This window comes from Salmo salar, chromosome ssa01, assembly GCF_905237065.1.
Source record: "Salmo salar chromosome ssa01, Ssal_v3.1, whole genome shotgun sequence".
NCBI classification, from domain to species: Eukaryota; Metazoa; Chordata; class Actinopteri; order Salmoniformes; family Salmonidae; genus Salmo; species Salmo salar.
Genome location: NC_059442.1, coordinates 100887786 through 100906576, shown reverse-complemented (window position 1 = coordinate 100906576; position 18791 = coordinate 100887786). Strand labels below are relative to the sequence as shown.

Sequence of the window (18791 nt, the reverse complement as noted above, 5' to 3'; positions counted from 1 at the left end):
ACACACACACACACACACACACACACACACACACACACACACACACACACACACACACACACACACACACACACACACACACACACACACACACACACACACACACACACACTTCTACAGCTGCACCATCAAGAAAATATTGACTGGCTGCATCGCCGAGAGGGTAGTGAGCATAGCCCAGTACATCACTGGGGCCGAGCTCCCTGCTATACAGGACCTCTATACCAGGCGGTGTCAGAGGAAGCACCTAAAATTAGTCAAATACTTTTTTTAGTCCCATCCTTCAACTACCCTCAACTCCTCTCATTTATCTCTGAAGACCATCCAGCATTGCACTGTTAGTCTACACCTGTTGTTGTCACAAGTGTAGAGAGGAGTAGGCAGTTGCAGGTTAGACCTACTGAATTTATTAAAGCACCATAAAAGCGGGACGAAACCCAAAGTGCAAAATAATAAAGTACTCAGGAAATAGTAGGAGACATTCCCCTCAGGAAAACAAGCAACATTCACAATGACCGACAAAGACAAATGGCAGAGGGAGTATATATACAGTGATAGAGTGGGGATTGGAACCAGGTGTGTGTAATGATGACGAGACAAGTCCGGGGTTGTGGAGTGGAGGGCGTTTGCCAGCAGCAGGTTCGGCAGCAGCTAGAAGTCCGGCGACACCGAACGCCTAAGCTGGACAGGGAGTGGAGCCAAAGCGAAGGCTGGTGTTATAGTTGTTTATGATGTATGTGAAAAATACATTTGATTTGATGCACATATACAGCCCTGTAAAAAATTAAGAGGCCACTGCAAAATGATCAGTTTCTCTGGTTTTACTATTTATAGCTATGTGTTTGGGTAAATTGAAATTTTTTATTTTATTCTATGAACTACTGACGACATTTTTCCCAAATTCCAAATAAAAATAATGTTATTTAGAGCATTTATTTGCAGAAAATGAAAACTGGTCAAAATAACAAAACATATGCTGTGTTGTCAGACCTCCAATAATGCAAAGAAAATAAATTCATATTCATTTTTAAACAACACAATACTAATGTTTTAACTTAGGATGAGTTCAGAAATCAGTATTTGGTGGAATAACCCTGATTTACTATCACAGCTTTCATGTCTTGGCATGCTCTCCACCAGTCTTTCACATTGATGTTGGGTGACTTTATGTCACTCCTGGCGCAAAATCCAAGCAGCTCGGCTTTGTTTGACCCCCAATAAACGTAACGCACCCAGAGTGTGGAAAGCTGTCATCAAAATCAAGGCAAAGGATGGTTATTAGACAAACTCAAAAATCAAATATATTTTGATTTGTTTAACACTTTTTTGGTTACTACTTGATTCCATATATGTTATTTCATAGTTTTGATTTCTTCACTATTATTCTACAATATAAAAAAAGGAAAAATAAACGAAAACCCTTGAATGAGTCGGTGTTCTAAAACTTTTGACCTGAAGTGTATATGATAGTGATATAGACAGAGCAGCCAGGTAGACTGGGTATCTCTGTGAGTCTGTAATAGACAGAGAACCAGGTAGAGTGGGTTTATCTGTGAGTCTGTAATAGACAGAGAACCAGGTAGAGTGGGTTTATCTGTGAATCTGTTATAGACAGAGAACCAGGTAGAGTGGGTATCTCTGTGAGTCTGTAATAGACAGAGAACAAGGTAGAGTGGGTATCTCTGTGAGTCTGTAATAGACAGAGCAGCCAGGTAGAGGTGGTATCCCTGTGAGTCTGTAATAGACAGAGAACCAGGTAGATTGGGTATCTCTGTGAGTCTGTTATAGACAGAGCTGCCAGGTAGAGGTGGTATCCCTGTGAGTCTGTAATAGCCAGAGAACACGGTAGAGTGGGTATCTCTGTGAGTCTGTAATAGACAGAGAACCAGGTAGAGTGGGTATCTCTGTGAGTCTGTAATAGACAGAGCAGCCAGGTAGAGGTGGTATCCCTGTGAGTCTGTAATAGACAGAGAACCAGGTAGATTGGGTATCTCTGTGAGTCTGTTATAGACAGAGCAGCCAGGTAGAGGTGGTATCCCTGTGAGTCTGTAATAGACAGAGAACCAGGTAGATTGGGTATCTCTGTGAGTCTGTTATAGACAGAGCTGCCAGGTAGAGGTGGTATCCCTGTGAGTCTGTAATAGACAGAGAACACGGTAGAGTGGGTATCTCTGTGAGTCTGTAATAGACAGAGAACCAGGTAGAGTGGGTATCTCTGTGAGTCTGTAATAGACAGAGCAGCCAGGTAGAGGTGGTATCCCTGTGAGTCTGTAATAGACAGAGAACCAGGTAGATTGGGTATCTCTGTGAGTCTGTTATAGACAGAGCTGCCAGGTAGAGGTGGTATCCCTGTGAGTCTGTAATAGACAGAGAACACGGTAGAGTGGGTATCTCTGTGAGTCTGTAATAGACAGAGAACCAGGTAGAGTGGGTATCTCTGTGAGTCTGTTATAGACAGAGCAGCCAGGTAGAGTGGGTATCTCTGTGAGTCTGTAATAGACAGAGAACCAGGTAGAGTGGGTATCTCTGTGAGTCTGTAATAGACAGAGAACCAGGTAGAGTGGGTATCTCTGTGAGTCTGTTACAGACAGAGCAGCCAGGTAGAGTGGGTTTCTCTGTGAGTCTGTAATAGAAAGAGAACCAGGTAGAGTGGGTATCTCTGTGAGTCAGTTATAGACAGAGCAGCCAGGTAGTGTTGGTATCTCTGTGAGTCTGTAATAGACAGAGAACAAAGTAAAGTGGGTATCTCTGTGAGTCTGTAATAGACAGATAACTAGGTAGAGTGGGTATCTCTGTGAATCTGTAATAAACAGAGCAGCCAGGTAGAGTGGGTATCTTTGTGAGTCTGTTATAGACAGAGAACCAGGTAGATTGGGTTTATCTGTGAGTCTGTAATAGACAGAGCAGCCAGTTAGAGTGGGTTTGTCTGTGAGTCTGTTGTAGACAGAGAACCAGGTAGAGTGGGTATCTCTGTGAGTCTGTTGTAGACAGAGAACCAGGTAGAGTGGGTATCTCTGTGAGTCTGTAATAGACATAGAACCAGGTAGAGTGGGTATCTCTGTGAGTCTGTTATAGACAGAGAACCAGGTAGATTGGGTTTATCTGTGAGTCTATAATAGACAGAGCAGCCAGTTAGAGTGGGTTTGTCTGTGAGTCTGTTGTAGACAGAGAACCAGGTAGAGTGGGTATCTCTGTGAGTCTGTAATAGACAGAGAACCAGGTAGAGTGGGTTTCTCTGTGAGTCTGTAATAGACAGAACCAGTTAGAGTGGGTTTCTCTGTGAGTCTGTTATAGACAGAGAACCAGGTTGAGTGGGTATCTCTGTGAGTCTGTTTTTGACAGAGCAGCCAGGTAGAGTGGGTTTCTCTGTGAGTCTGTAATAGACAGAGAATCAGGTTGAGTGGGTATGTCTGTGAGTCTGTTTTTGACAGAGCAGCCAGGTAGAGTGGGTTTCTCTGTGCGCCTGTTATAGACAGAGCAGCCAGGTAGACAGACCAGGGACTGTGTCGCAGAGGGCTAGACGGAAGTACTTTCCACCATGATGCAAGTGCACACTTTTGGAGAATTCTCACAGTCTAAGAGGCCTAGCGACATAACGGTATTGTTCAGTGGGACTCTATTGGGCATCTGAGTGTAGATGATTCATCAGCGTTGACCTAGATTACACACAAGGATGTCATCATCAGACATTTTGATAAGCAATTCAGTGTTCAGCGTTGCAGATACAGAGATGAAATGGATAGACATGGAAACATAAAATGAGTGTAAGCCTTGTCTGATGACTCACTGTAGTCCTAGTCGGTTGAAAGACATTATGGCCAGAGGTTAAGATCATTGGGAAAAAACACTGTAGTTTTACTATGTTGTTAGTAAATGGAAATACCAGACTTGACAAAACACTGTCTCAACCTGGGCCCTCTCTCTCTCGCTCTCTCTTGCTCTTTCTCTCCCTCTCTTGCCCTCTCTCCTCTCCCTCTGTTTCTCACTGGGAGTTCAATTATGTGTTGTTTTGATGGAGGGAGAGACAGAGAGAGAGAAACAGAAAGCGTGAGGCTCAGTAGAGAAATCCTTCCAACAATAAGGCTTTCCAGACAGAGTTTAGCTCTGCTCTAGTGAGATCCAGACTACCCAGCCTAGTCTGAGGGAGGTAATCTAAAAAAAAAATTAAAAATGTAATCTATGCTACTGGCATGAGAACCAATGGCACCTGGTCTGAACAAATAAGGAGTTGCATTTGAACAGACAAAAGAACAGGTGCTAAGAGAAATACAAGTGGCTAGGTCTGTGGAATGAGTCACTGGTTCTCAAACCACAAGAGACCCAGTGAGACCTGTTTAGTCAAAGTACATGTCACTTCAAAACCACATGATTTAACAATGATTCCAGCTCTTGATATTGTAGCATCATAGACCCTATGTGCCACATTTGAATGGTAATTGCGGGTTCATTATTTGTGATGGTTAGCTAGCTGCTGAAGAGAGCAGCTGAAGAGACAGCATTGGAGAGACTGTAGAAAAGGCCTGAGGCATTTCAATGAGACACTATTGTTCCCTAGATCCCCAGAGAAGTGGTTATTCTCTAAGACACTACCATCTTCCATTATGGATCATTTGCAGTGCAATAAGCCGAACACGCTGTTCCTCTGAGCCAAGAGAAGAAGAAGAAGCAGTCTACGTCCCATGGAGCAGAATTCAGTGTGTGTGTGTCTGAGTATGTTCATGCGCGTGCGTCTACAGCACTAGGCCAGGCTGAGCATCTGCTATCCTCCAGGATCAGGTCAGGCGCATTCTGCAAAGTTTTAAATCAATAAAACACAGGGAAGCCAAGGGTAGGGAGAGAGAGAGAGAGAGAGAGAGGGAGAAGGAGAGGAGGGAGGAAAACAAGACCGCAGATTGGCCACGTTGGCATAATATAGAGAAAACCACACAGACACACACAGCTCTCTGATGACCAATCAGCTTTCTGCTTTCACTGTTGTTTCATTTTCCCATGAGGAGATCACAGGAGCTCATAATTGACTTCTCTGCTCTTGTCATTCTCATTATGCTGCACTTGTTTCAGTTAAGGAGGAAGTGTTGGTGGCAATTGTGTTTTATTTTATTGTGCATATATTTTTAGCAATATATTCTGTCCCTCTTTCCACCTTAAATTGCCATTTATATTGTTACCTGGACATTGCCTGGACAGAGAGCAGAATACATTACCTGGGCAGAGAGGGATGGATGCGAGGATAGCAGAGAGCAGAATACATTACCTGGGCAGAGAGGGATGGAAGCGAGGATAGCAGGGAGCAGGATACATTACCAGGGCAGAGACGGATGGAAGCGAGGATAGCAGAATGGGATGGAAGCGAGGATAGCAGAGTGGGATGGAAGCAAGGATAGCAGAGAGGGATGGAAGCGAGGATAGCAGAGATGGATGGAAGTGAGGATAACAGAGAGGGATGGAAGCGAGGATAACAGAGAGGGATGGAAGCGAGGATAGCAGAGATGGATGAAAGTGAGGATAACAGAGGGATGGAAGCGAGGATAGCAGAGAGGGATGGAAGCCAGGGTAGCAGAGAGGGATGGAAGCGAGGATAACAGAGAGGGATGGAAGCGAGAATAACAGAGAGGGATGGAAGCGAGGATAACAGAGAGGGATGGAAGCGAGGATAGCAGAGAGGGATGGAAGTGAGGATAGCAAAGAGGGATGGAAGCAAGGATAGCAGAGAGCTTCAGATAAAAACCTTCTGTGCATCCAAAATGGCACTCTATTCCCTATATAGTTAAATACTTTTAACCAGAGAGCTATGGGATTCCCTATGGGCCCTGGTCAAAAGTCATGCGCTAAGAAGAGAGTAGGCTGCCATTTGGGATGCAGCCCTTCAGATGTCTTCAACGTCCTACCTGCTGACTATCAGCCCGTTTCCATAGAGACACTGGGTGCCGTTAGAGAAAATGTGGCAGAAAAGAAACACCACAGTCATCACAGTACAGAGGTGTCTCTTCCACCTCTTTTCCTGCTACAGAGCCGGTGAGCGATAGCAGCACTCAGTACTCAGCCAAGCCTCCCCAAAGGGACAGCCTTCTCTCTGTTCTGTATTGTGAATCTGGAACAGTAGAGAGGTGGAGGAAACAACCAAATTGATGAGGGAAAGGATTTATACAATGTGCTAGCAACGATATCTCTTAAAATATCAATGTATTTGTCACATGCTTCGTAAACAACAGGTGTAGACTAACAGTGAAATGCTTACTTACAGACCCTTCCCAACAATACTGAGAAAAAAAATATATATATATACACGGGGTACCAGTACTAAGTAGATGTGCAGGGGTACGAGGTAATAACATGGCTATATACACGGGGTACCAGCACTGAGTTGATGTGCAGGGGTACGAGGTAATAACATGGCTATATACACGGGGTACCAGTACTGAGTAGATGTGCAGGGGTACGAAGTAATAACTTTTGGCTATATCAAATCAAATCACATTTTATTGGTCACATACACATATTTAGCAGATGTTATGCGGGTGTAGCGAAATGCTTGTGTGCCTAGCTCCAACAGTGCTGTAGTATCTAAAAACGATTCACAACAATACACACAAATCTAAAAGTAAAATATATAAAATATTAGATTGAGCAATGTCGGAGTGGCATTGACAAAAATACTGTAGAATAGAATACAGTTTATGCGTATGAGATGAATACATTATTAAAGTGACTAGTTTTCCATCATTAGAGCTGCTTCGTTATAGAAAAGAGATGTATGCATGTTTGATATCCCTCTATGTTAGATATCACTTGTTTCATATCCCTCTATATTAGATATCACTTGTTTCATATCCCTTTATGTTACATATCACTTGTTTGATAGCCATCTACCTTAATCGTGAATTAATCGGATTCTTGTGTGGCATTTCCACTTAGAGTAAAGATGGGGGTTTGTGGGGCAGTTGCAGTCGGCAGTGTTCACATACGTGTGCATGCTTCCACATGTTGAGGTTGCAGATAACCTGGGCCAGGACAGTTCTGGACTTGACTGCTGTCTGTGGTCCTTTAGGAAGCAGACCACACACAGACAATCAGACCATGTGACTGCCAGGCAGCCAGGCCGGTCCAATTAAGGGAAAGCATGATCAGTCTTCTTGGATCGAACAGGAGCGTGACAGAGATAAAGGAATGACGACCACTCCACCGGCTGAGTCAGGTCAGACTTCCAGGTTCAAATCCCTCTGAATGGCTCAATCAGTGTCAGGGGTCAAAGCCACTTCTAAGACCTGCGTTTACACTGTGTGGCACAACAAGATTTGTCTGTCCACTTCACTGGGTAGTACTTACAGATGTAGGATCTTAATTTAATCACCCTGTTGCATGAGAACTTTCCTGCAATGCAGGAAATGTAAAACTTGTAGAGTATTTTACATTTTAAAAAGGCTTCTAAAGTTCGGTTTTCGCTTCTGTTGTCTGATCCGGTTCCAATCCCTGTTTAGAAACTTCAAATTCTCCATAATAATCCACCATAAGTATGTGGAATAGCTGAGGAAATGACAGAAAGATGGCATATCTAGCCTAAATCCTTTTTTCTATCTCCCTTGCCATTTTCAGTATAATCCAGTGACATTCTACCTTTCACAAGTACTGATAGGAGTGAGCTACAACCAGCTACAACCAGTTACCACCAGTAACCACCAGCAACCAGCTGTTATTACCACTTACCACCAGCTACCACCACATACCACCAGTTACCACCACTTACCACCAGCTACCACCAGTTACCACCAGCTACCACCACTTACCACCAGATACCACCACGTACCACCAGCTACCACCAGCTACCACCACTTACCACCAGATACCACCACGTACCACCAGCTACCACCAGCTACCACCAGCTACCACCAGTTACTAGCAGGTACCTCCAGTTACCACCAGTTACCACCACTTACCACCAGATACCACCACGTACCACCAGCTACCACCAGTTAACACCAGCTACCACCACTTACCACCAGCTACCACCAGCTACCACCAGTTACCAGCAGGTACCACCAGCTACCACCAATTACCACCAGCTACCACCACTTACCCCCAGATACCACCAATTACCACCAGCTACCACCAATTACCACCAGCTACCACCAGCTACCCCCAATTACCACCAGTTACTAGCAGTTACCACTAGCTACCACCAGTTACCACCAGTTACTTGCAGGTACCACCAGCTACCACCAATTAACACCAGCTACCACCAGTTACCACCAATTACCACCAGCTACCACCAATTACCACCAGCTACCACCAGCTACCACCACTTACCCCCAGATACCACCAATTACCACCAGATACCACCAATTACCACCAGCTACCACCAGCTACCCCCAATTACCACCAGTTACTAGCAGTTACCACTAGCTACCACCAGTTACCACCAGTTACTTGCAGGTACCACCAGCTACCACCAATTAACACCAGCTACCACCAGTTACCACCAATTACCACCAGCTACCACCAGCTACCACCAATTACCACCAGCTACCACCAATTACCACCAGTTACCACCAGCTATCACCAGTACTGTCATACTGCTGAACACTTGTCATAGTCATTGTCACATACTGTATGTCATACGGTACCTGTCGAATAAAGATTGAATCCTCATTTGGCGAAACAGCGCCACTGTTAGCCCCAGAGCTGTCGCTATTATTTTATCTTGTTGATGAAACGGAGAAGAGGAGCGTCCAGCAGTGTGGTAAAAGATAATTGCAGTACATATTCTTCTGTTATTTTGGTCTACTGTGATGTCAGAGGAAAACAGCTAATAGTGTTTGTTGTTTCCAGTAATTTATTTGTTGTAATATCCCAAACGGACATAGCAGTTTAACTAAATAAGGATTTTAGCTTTAAGTAAACTGTTTTCTTGAACCTTCCTCGGTACATCTTGTATGATTGCTTGTACGGTTGGCCAACAGTGTCTGGGACATGTTTTGCATCTTTTTCAAGCAAAACCTAGCTGAGATCAGATTAATGATGTGTATCTGTAAAGTACCTACACCGCACTAAACTACCATAGAAAATGGCTTCCTTCAGCACTTTAGCCTGCAGCACTAGATTAACGAGCCCCTACTTGCCCCAAGGCCTTACTTTCAGCACTTTAGAAAAATAAGAGATTAATGGACTACTTCTTGGGTGCTCCAACATTACAGATGAATGGACTACTACCTGGCTGCTCCAACACTAGAGGGTAATGGACTACTACCTGGCTGCTCCAACACTACAGAGTAATGAGTTACTACCTGGCTGCTCCAACACTTCAGATTAAAGGACTACTACCTGGCTGCTCCAACACTACAGATTAACGGACTACTACCTGGCTGATCCAACACTACAGATTAATGGACTATTACCTGGCTGCTCCAACACTACAGATTAATGGATTACTACCTGGCTGCTCCAACACTACAGATTAATGAGTTACTACCTGGCTGCTCCAACACTACAGATTAATGAGTTACTACCTGGCTGCTCACCTCAGATTGGACTACGGCTGCTCAACACACAGATTAATGAGTTACTACCTGGCTGCTCCAACACTACAGATTAATGAGTTACTACCTGGCTGATCCAACACTACAGATTAAAGGACTACTACCTGTCTGCTCCAACACTACAGATTAATGGACTAATACCTGGCTGCTCCAACACTACAGATTAATGGACTACTACCTGGCTGCTCCAACACTACAGATTAATGGACTACTACCTGGCTGCTCCAACACTACAGAGTAATGAGTTACTACCTGGCTGCTCTAATACATGTGGTAAAGAGATCAATGGAATGCAGACAGTGGGGGAAATAACAAGGACGCCGTCACTGGTGCACATAAAAATTATATGATATTGCAAACTGGATATTCGTCAAATCCTTCATGATTTTTGTCTTCTAACAGGCCCACAATGTTCTTACAAAAATCTGATTTGGATATATTTGGGTGTTTTCTCTGAATAATTTTTTTGTTATTGTCCTTTTGAGGGTTAGAAAAAATGTCTGAATTCTAACTCCTGTTCGTATAAATTGGTAGCATAGCTAGCATATAGATATCGGTGCTGGTAGTTGAAGCTGTTTTTAAGTGTAATGCAGTTGATTAGTGAAGATGACATGAACATGTGTTGGGGTTGACAACCATACAAGCATTATACTGAGATTGTTACTCCAAAATAGTATGAAATACACACATAAACAATAGCCTAAATGTAGGCAAATTTTGATTGGGGTAAAGAGGAGATTCTGAATCAGACGTGTGTTCGGTGTTGCCAATGCATTTCCATTATTTTGGCCGAGATCAATCGATATATTTACCTCATCTATGCTTGTCTACTAGAGTGTGTGTGACTGGGGTACGACGCTGTTAGCAAGGTAGTGTTGTTAAAATGTGGAGATAGTGTAATGTACCCTCCAATTTTCAGGTTCAGGTATCTTTAGTAAGATATAAAATAATGGTATATTGCTTCCCAATAATATATTTGCACTGCCATCTTAATATTAATTTTTACTAGCACGGGACTGAGGTTAGGCTGTTAGGTTAGGTTAGTTGGGTTAGTCTTCATCCAAGTAATGACACTATCTTTTTTGTTAGTCCCTCATGTAGTCCGCATTAGATTGCCACTGGTAACTGGTCTCTGAGAGAGAATCAGAGCGTGAGAGAGGCCACAAACCACACCATGAATGTATAATGTTATTGGATTCCGACCGGGTCAAGACCATATCAAAATGTTGACCTGCACACTAATCCAACCTGGAATACATTTGCCTAGTGGCTTCTGCATTCATGTATGGTTTGTTTTACAGGCTTACCTCTGTCTCAGCTGTGACATACAGCACCTAAAGAAAATATTCATACCCTTGAAAATATTCATACCCTTGACATATTCCGCATTTTGTTGTGTTACAGTCTGAATTCAAAATATACTTAACTAAAATATAAACACAACATGCAACAATATCAATGATTTTACTGACTTGCAGTTAATCAGTCAATTGAAATAAATTCTTTAGGCCCTAATATATGGATTTCACATGACTGGGCAGGGGCGCAGACATTTTTTTTTTTGCTGTTTATTCAGCTTCTTGATACGTCAGGTGGACGGATTATCTTGGCAAAGGAGAAATGCTCACTAACAGGAGTGTAAACAAATTGGTGCAAAATGTATTTTGTTAAAAATAAAAAATAAAAAATTAAAAAAAATGTACCCACATTTCCTCCCCAATTTCATGGTATCCATGTACCCAGGCTTGTCTCATCACTGCAACTCCCGTACGGACTCCGGAGAAGCGAAGGTTAAGAGCCGCGTGTCCTCCGAAACACAACCCAACCAAGCCGCACTGCTTCTTGACACAATGCCCACTTAACCCGGAAGCCAGCCACACTAATGTGTCGGAGGAAACACCGTGCACCCGGCAACCTTGTCAGTGTGCACTGCGCCAGGCCCGCCACAGGAGTCACTAGCGCGCGATGGGACAAGGACATCCCTGCCAGCCAAACCATCCCCCATACCCAGACGACACTGGGCCAATTGTGCGCTGCCCCATGGGTCTTTCGGTTGTGGCCGGCTGTGACAGAGCCTGGACTCGAACCCAGAATCATCTTTAGACCACTGCACCACTCAGGAGGCCCATTTGTGCACAACATTTGAGATAAATTAGGTTTTTGGTACATATGGAACATTTCTGGGATCTTTTATTTCAGCTCATGAAACATAAACGCAACACTTTACATGTGTTTATATTTTTGTTCAGTATAGATTGAATAAATGTTTTACTCAGCCATCGACACACAATACCCCATAATGACAAAGTGAACGCATGTTTTTAAATTGTTTTGTAAATTTATTGAAAATAAAATACAAAAATATCGAATGTACATAATTATTCACAACCCCAATACATGTTGAGAATCTCCTTTGGCAGTGATTACAGCTGTGAATTTTTCTCAGTAAGTCTCTAAGAGCTTTGCACACCTGGATTGCACAACATTTGAATATAATTCTTAAAAAACTTCAAGCTCTGTCAAGTTGGTTCTTGATCATTGCTAGAAAGCCATTTTCAAGTCTTGCCATATATCTTCAAGCAGATTTAAGTCACAATTAGCCTACTCAGGAACATTCAATCTGGTCTTGGTAAGCAACTCGTGTATATTTGGCCTTGTTTTAGGTTATTGTCCTGCTGTCAATTTGTCTTTCAGTGTCTGGTGGAAAGCAGGCCATTTTTGTCTCTAGAATTTTCCCTGTGCTTAGCACTATTCATTGCCGATGACAAGCATACAGTGCTTTGCAAAAATATTCGCCCCTTGGCATTTTTCCTATTTTGTTGCATTACCACCTGTAATTGAAATGTATTTTTATTTGAATTTCATGTAATGGACATACACAAAATAGTCAAAATTGGTGAAGTGAAATGAAAAAATATATATAAAAAATATAAAACGGAAAAGTGGTGTGTGCATGTGAATTCACCCCCTTTGCTATGAAGCCCCTAAATAAGATCTGGTGCAACCAATTACCTTCGGAAGTCACATAATTAGTTAGATTGCACACAGGTGGACTTTAAGTGTCACATGATCTCAGTATATAAACACACCTGTTTTGAAAGGCCTCAGAGTCTGCCACACCACTAAGCAGCACAGTGAAGACCAAGGAGCTCTCCAAACAGGTCAGGGACAAAGTTGTGGAGAAGTACAGATCAGGGTTGGGTTATAAAAAAATATGATTATTTGAACCACTGTACCCATAACATGATAAAACCACAACCATGCTTGAAAATATGAAGTGGTACTCAGTGATGTGTTGGATTTGCCAAATACATACAGTAGCACTTTATCAGGACAAAGTTAAGTAAAACTGCAAAAATTTAGCAAATACGTTTAGTGCATTTTTGTGAACAGCATTTTATTCTGTACAAACTTCTTTTCACTCTGTCATTGAGATTGGTTTTGCAGAGTAAGTACAATGTCAGTTTTCTCCTGTCACAGCCATTAAACTAACTGTTTTAAAGTCACCATTGGCCTCACTGAAATCCCATGAGCGGTTTCCTTCCTCTCCGGCAACTGAGTTAGGAAGGATGCCTGTATCTTTGTAGTGACTGAGTGTATTTATACAGCATCCAAAGTGTCATTAACAACTTCACCATGCTCAAACGTGTCCTTCTTTACAAGGCATTTGAAAACCTCCCTGGTCTTTGTGGTTGAATCAGTGTTTGAAACTTACTGCTCGACTAAGGGATCTTACAGATAATTGAAGGTTTGGGGCTCAGAGATGAGGTATTCATTCAAAAGTCATGTTAAACACTATTGCACACAGGGGAGTCCATACAACTTAGTATGTTATTTGTTAAAGGGATACTTCACAATTTTGGCAATGAGGCCCTTAGTTTACTTCCCCAGAGTTAGATGAACTTGTGGATACCATTTTTATGTCACTGTGTCCAGCATGAAGGAAGTTAGCAGTAGTTTCACAAGCTGATGCTAACTAGCATTAGTGAAATGGCTGGAAGTCTATGGGTATCTGCTAGCATGCTATAACATATCCATAGACTTCCAACGCTAGTTAAAGGGCCTCTGCCAAAATCCTGAAGTACATTTTTACTCCTGAATTTATTTAGGCTTGCCATAAAAGGGATTGAATACTTTGACAAGACATTTCAGCTTTTCATTTTTGTATTTATTTGTAAACATTTCAAAACAAACAATTCCACTAATACATTATGGGGTAGTTTGTAGGCCAGTGACAAATAAAATTTAAGCCATTAACAAAGTGGAAAAAGTCAAGGGGTGTGAATATTGTCTGAAGGAACTGTATGTATGTGAGGCCGATTTAGATAAGATGGGTCAAAGATGTGTCATATGGTAGGGAAAGCTACTGTATACTCTATATTTTCAGAAGCATCACTGGCTGATTTCACTCCTTGAGATTGGAACTGAAATGCATTATTTACTGAACATACAATATGACAGCCTATTCTGGTTGTAAAGCCATGAAGTACAGTGTAGATGATCATCCTCATATGGGGCACTATCTAGGAGAACAGAACGAAAGACGGAGATGTATTGATCACCGTTCGTACCTCTTGCCTGTCTGTTGGTGCCTCCTCTGTGTAGCTGCAGGAGGGGGAGTGTCAGGATCCCCTGCCAAAAAAACAAATCGCGTCGGCTCGGTGATGGATGTGGCAATCCATGAATCCGCCGGGCTCTGCCATCTGGCCGGGCTGACACTGGGCCGACACTGTATATCAGACTCATGCACAGCAAATTAAATTTACATTTGGACGGCTTCCCCAGGCAGGCCTCAATGAGCCTCACCGAGCACAGATGTACCAAAACACTAAACAAACCAAGCATCTACTTTCTATCGCTGCCACAAACCTCTGACCAGGTCTGCTAGCTACTTGAAGGTCATGATAATGTTAGAAATGTTGTGTATGACATTTGACAAAGAAACCACCAAACACAGATGTACCGAAATCAAAACCTGTGGCATTCTCTTTCTCTGCTACAACTCTCTAAGCAGAGCAGGTTTGGTTGATCTTAATTTTTTATATAAAATAACCCTAAAAATAATGGATTGAACATTGGATTTCAAACAACAGGCTGTAATGCTGGTTGTTAATGTAGAGATGTTCTCTTTTGGTTATAAATGGTAACGAGAAGCTGGTTAGACTAGCATCGATTTATCCCTAGCAAATTAAAGGTGATGTCATTGATCACTGTCCCATTTTCTTCCATAATGTGATTTCTTTGTCACTGTAACATAGTTCATACAACTTCAAACATGACCTCACACACATCTTCAAGTCAAGTAGTAGAACAGACCTTTTGAATATACTCTAAATCAACAACACCTGTTCATATGATCTTTAAGTAGCTAGCAGACCAGACCAGCTGAATATAGATCAACACCTGTTCATATGATCTTTAAGTAGCTAGCAGACCAGACCAGCGGAATTATAGATCAACACCTGTTCATATGATCTTTAAGTAGCTAGAAGACCAGACCAGCTGAATATAGATCAACACCTGTTCATATGATCTTTAAGTAGCTAGCAGACCAGACCAGCGGAATTATAGATCAACACCTGTTCATATGATCTTTAAGTAGCTAGAAGACCAGACCAGCTGAATATAGATCAACACCTGTTCATATGATCTTTAAGTAGCTAGCAGACCAGACCAGCGGAATTATAGATCAACACCTGTTCATATGATCTTTAAGTAGCTAGAAGACCAGACCAGCTGAATATAGATCAACACCTGTTCATATGATCTTTAAGTAGCTAGCAGACCAGACCAGCGGAATTATAGATCAACACCTGTTCATATGATCTTTAAGTAGCTAGAAGACCAGACCAGCTGAATATAGATCAACACCTGTTCATATGATCTTTAAGTAGCTAGAAGACCAGACCAGCTGAATATAGATCAACACCTGTTCATATGATCTTTAAGTAGCTAGCAGACCAGACCAGCTGAATTATAGATAAACAACACCTGTTCATATGATATTTAAGTAGCTAGCAGACCAGACCAGCTGAATTATAGATCAACAACACCTTTTCATACGATCTTTAAGTAGCTAGCAGACCAGACCAGCTGAATATAGATCATATGAACAGGTGTTGATCTATATTCAGCTGGTCTGGTCTGCTAGCTACTTAAAGATCATATGAACAGGTGTTGTTGATTTAGAGTATATTCAAAAGGTCTGTTCTACTACTTGACTTGAAGATGTGTGTGAGGTCATGTTTGAAGTTGTATGAATTATGTTACAGTGACAAAGAAATCACATTATGGAAGAAAATGGGACAGTGATCAATGACATCACCTTTAATTTGCTAGGGATAAATCGATGCTAGTCTAACCAGCTTCTCGTTACCATTTATAACCAAAAGAGAACATCTCTACATTAACAACCAGCATTACAGCCTGTTGTTTGAGATCCAATGTTCAATACATTATTTTTTGTGTTATTTTATACATTTTCAGATATTTCTTCACTTCATGGTGGTCCTCTGGAGGGATCTGGTTCGGTAGTTCCTATGACAATAACCTGAGTCGCATTGAAGTAAGAGCAACCTTGGTAGCTAACTAGCTTGTCAAACCCTTTCTACCCAGGTCGTACATTTTTTGTTTGCCCTTTTCTCCTGATTTCCCGGAGAGTCCCTATGGTGTGGGACCTTGGGTGTGGGACAGTGGAGGCTGCTGAGCGGAGGACGACTCATAATAATGGAATGAATGGTATCAAACAAATGGTTTTCATTCCAGCCATTCCAGCCATTATTATGAGTCGTCGTCCCCTCAGCAGCCTCCATTGGTGTGGGACTTAAGCTGTGGGACGTTGTGTGTGTGGGATGGCTAAGTCACGATGGTTGAACATAGAGTATAGGAACAGTGTATTACATCCCACCAAGTTTGTTCTTATTATTTTACGACCCCTGTAGAACATCTTTTATATACTTTATGTACGTTTTTTGGGATAAAATATTGAACTTGGCCTTTACTACTATAGCCCATTGAAACACATTGAATAACACATTCATGAATGGCAAAAAAAGTATCTTAAGAAATAAGATTTTGAAGTGTCTGTCCTAAATCTTGGAGATAAACGAAAGCTCAGGAATATATATATTTTTGGGGGACATAAATTTAAGCTCTAATTTTAATTGGGCACCAAATAACCTCCATACTTCCATTAATTTGTGTGGGTTACCTTCAGATGAGTCCGGTGACACTTTGGTGGTAGAGCAGACTGATTTTCGGCACGTCTCATGGTCTGACAAACACTGCTGTAAGTCAGCCACCTTCCACCGCAAATGCGGAAGGCCGATAGGAAGATGTAGTGGATTAAGACACAGCCCACGCAAAAAAAAACATATCTCTAGCTTAAGCTGATGGATTTTGATGGGATTTTTTGATATGTTACGTAGATTGACACACCTAAAATATATAATAAAGACTTTCTATCACAGGTTTGCTTTTTGGGCTTTCCAATATTTTTGTTTCTATCTCCCAGCAGTCTGTGCCCTCTAAATGTCAGTGGTGTTTGATGGCACTTAACAATCCCTCTAAATGTCAGTGGTGTTTGGTGATGGCACTAAACAATCCCTCTAAATGTCAGTGGTGTTTGGTGATGGCACTAAACAATCCCTCTAAATGTCAGTGGTGTTTGATGGCACTAAACAATGCCTCTAAATGTCAGTGGTGTTTGGTGATGGCACTTAACAATCCCTCTAAATGTCAGTGGTGTTTTGTAATGGTACTAAGCAATCCCTCTAAATGTCAGTGGTGTTTGGTGATGGCACTAAACAATCCCTCTAAATGTCAGTGGTGTTTGGTGATGGGACTAAACAATCCCTCTAAATGTCAGTGGTGTTTGGTGATGGCACTAAACAATCCCTCTAAATGTCAGTGGTGTTTGGTGATGGCACTTAACAATCCCTCTAAATGTCAATGGTGTTTGGTGATGGGACTAAACAATCCCTCTAAATGTCAGTGGTGTTTGGTGATGGCACTAAACAATCCCTCTAAATGTCAGTGGTGTTTGGTGATGGCACTAAACAATCCCTCTAAATGTCAGTGGTGTTTGGTGATGGCACTAAACAATCCCTCTAAATGTCAGTGGTGTTTGGTGATGGCACTTAACAATCCCTCTAAATGTCAGTGGTGTTTGGTGATGGGACTAAACAATCCCTCTAAATGTCAGTGGTGTTTGGTGATGGCACTAAACAATCCCTTGGAGGGCTATTTGTTTCCGCACACTGGCCGTGCCTCAGTATGAGCTTAGTTCGAGTTGACAGTAAAGCGCTGTGAACTTTACCCTCTATTGTTCCTCGATAATCAAATCTAATTTCTGTAAGGACAATAGTGTCACCTGGAAAACAGAGGCAGCAGTAGCAGCTGGTATTTGTGGCCGTTAGCCGACTACAACTGTATTTGACAGATAAATCCCCCAGCTAAGCAGTATGAGTTTCCATGATTCCATTCCAATCTGTCATTCTCTCCGGATTTGTTCATTCAAATCGTTTAGATTCCAGGATTGATAGTGTGATGGGTTTGGAGGTGTGGATTGGAACAACAATCTTTCTCAGTTAACTGTTAAACTGCCTCTCCTCTCTCTCTCTCTCTCTCTCTCTCTCTCTCTCTCTCTCTCTCTCTCTCTCATATTCAATCAGCTATTCAGTATCCTCAATGCATGTGGGTTGAAACAGTCTCAGTGCCTGGGTGTCTGGGTCTTAAAGGGACTGCGATATTAACCTGTTTTCTACCTAACCAGAGTCAGATGAACTCGTTGATACCATTTGTATGTCTCCAGTAAAAAGGAAGTTAGAGGTAGTTTCGCAGCCAATGTAAACTAGCTTTAGCGCAATGACTGAAAGTCTACAGGAACAGCTAGCATCCATGAGTTTATCTAACAGTTTAATTGTCAGAATCTGTCCCTTTACTACTATGGTATCATCTGCTGGATGGTGAAAACACTTCATGACCTGGTTGACTGGGGTTCTCATTATTCAGCTGTTTGTTTACCCTGCTCTCATTCCTAACCCTCTCTTTTTCTCTCTGTTCCCTCCAGACGACGGACGATCTGCCGGTGGCATCTGCGGAGTGTCCGAGCGATGACGAGGACATTGATCCCTGTGAGCCGAGCTCAGGTGGGTTAGGTTAGTCATCTCTTTTTATTCCTTCTCTGGGTGTCGCTGTCAGTCTCTCACCGTACCGCCAGTCAGTCAGTTTCTCAACGTACCGCCAGTCAGTCAGTCA

The 18791-nt window shown here is 42.3% G+C and overlaps 1 protein-coding gene across 12 annotated transcripts in view; it reads left to right on the top strand.

Annotated features, from left to right (window-relative positions):
* LOC106611148 (neurexin-1a) overlaps nt 1–18791 on the top strand; it is a 778513-nt gene that overhangs the window by 711572 nt on the left and 48150 nt on the right. For 7 of the 12 annotated variants that reach the window (XM_045724909.1, XM_045724917.1, XM_045724928.1 and 4 more), the window contains one exon: nt 18604–18691. In XM_045724909.1, the coding sequence (XP_045580865.1) occupies nt 18604–18691 (88 nt within the window). The remainder of the gene's footprint in view (nt 1–18603; nt 18692–18791) is intronic. The other 5 variants (XM_045724959.1, XM_045724935.1, XM_045724902.1 and 2 more) reach the window with 1 other exon arrangement.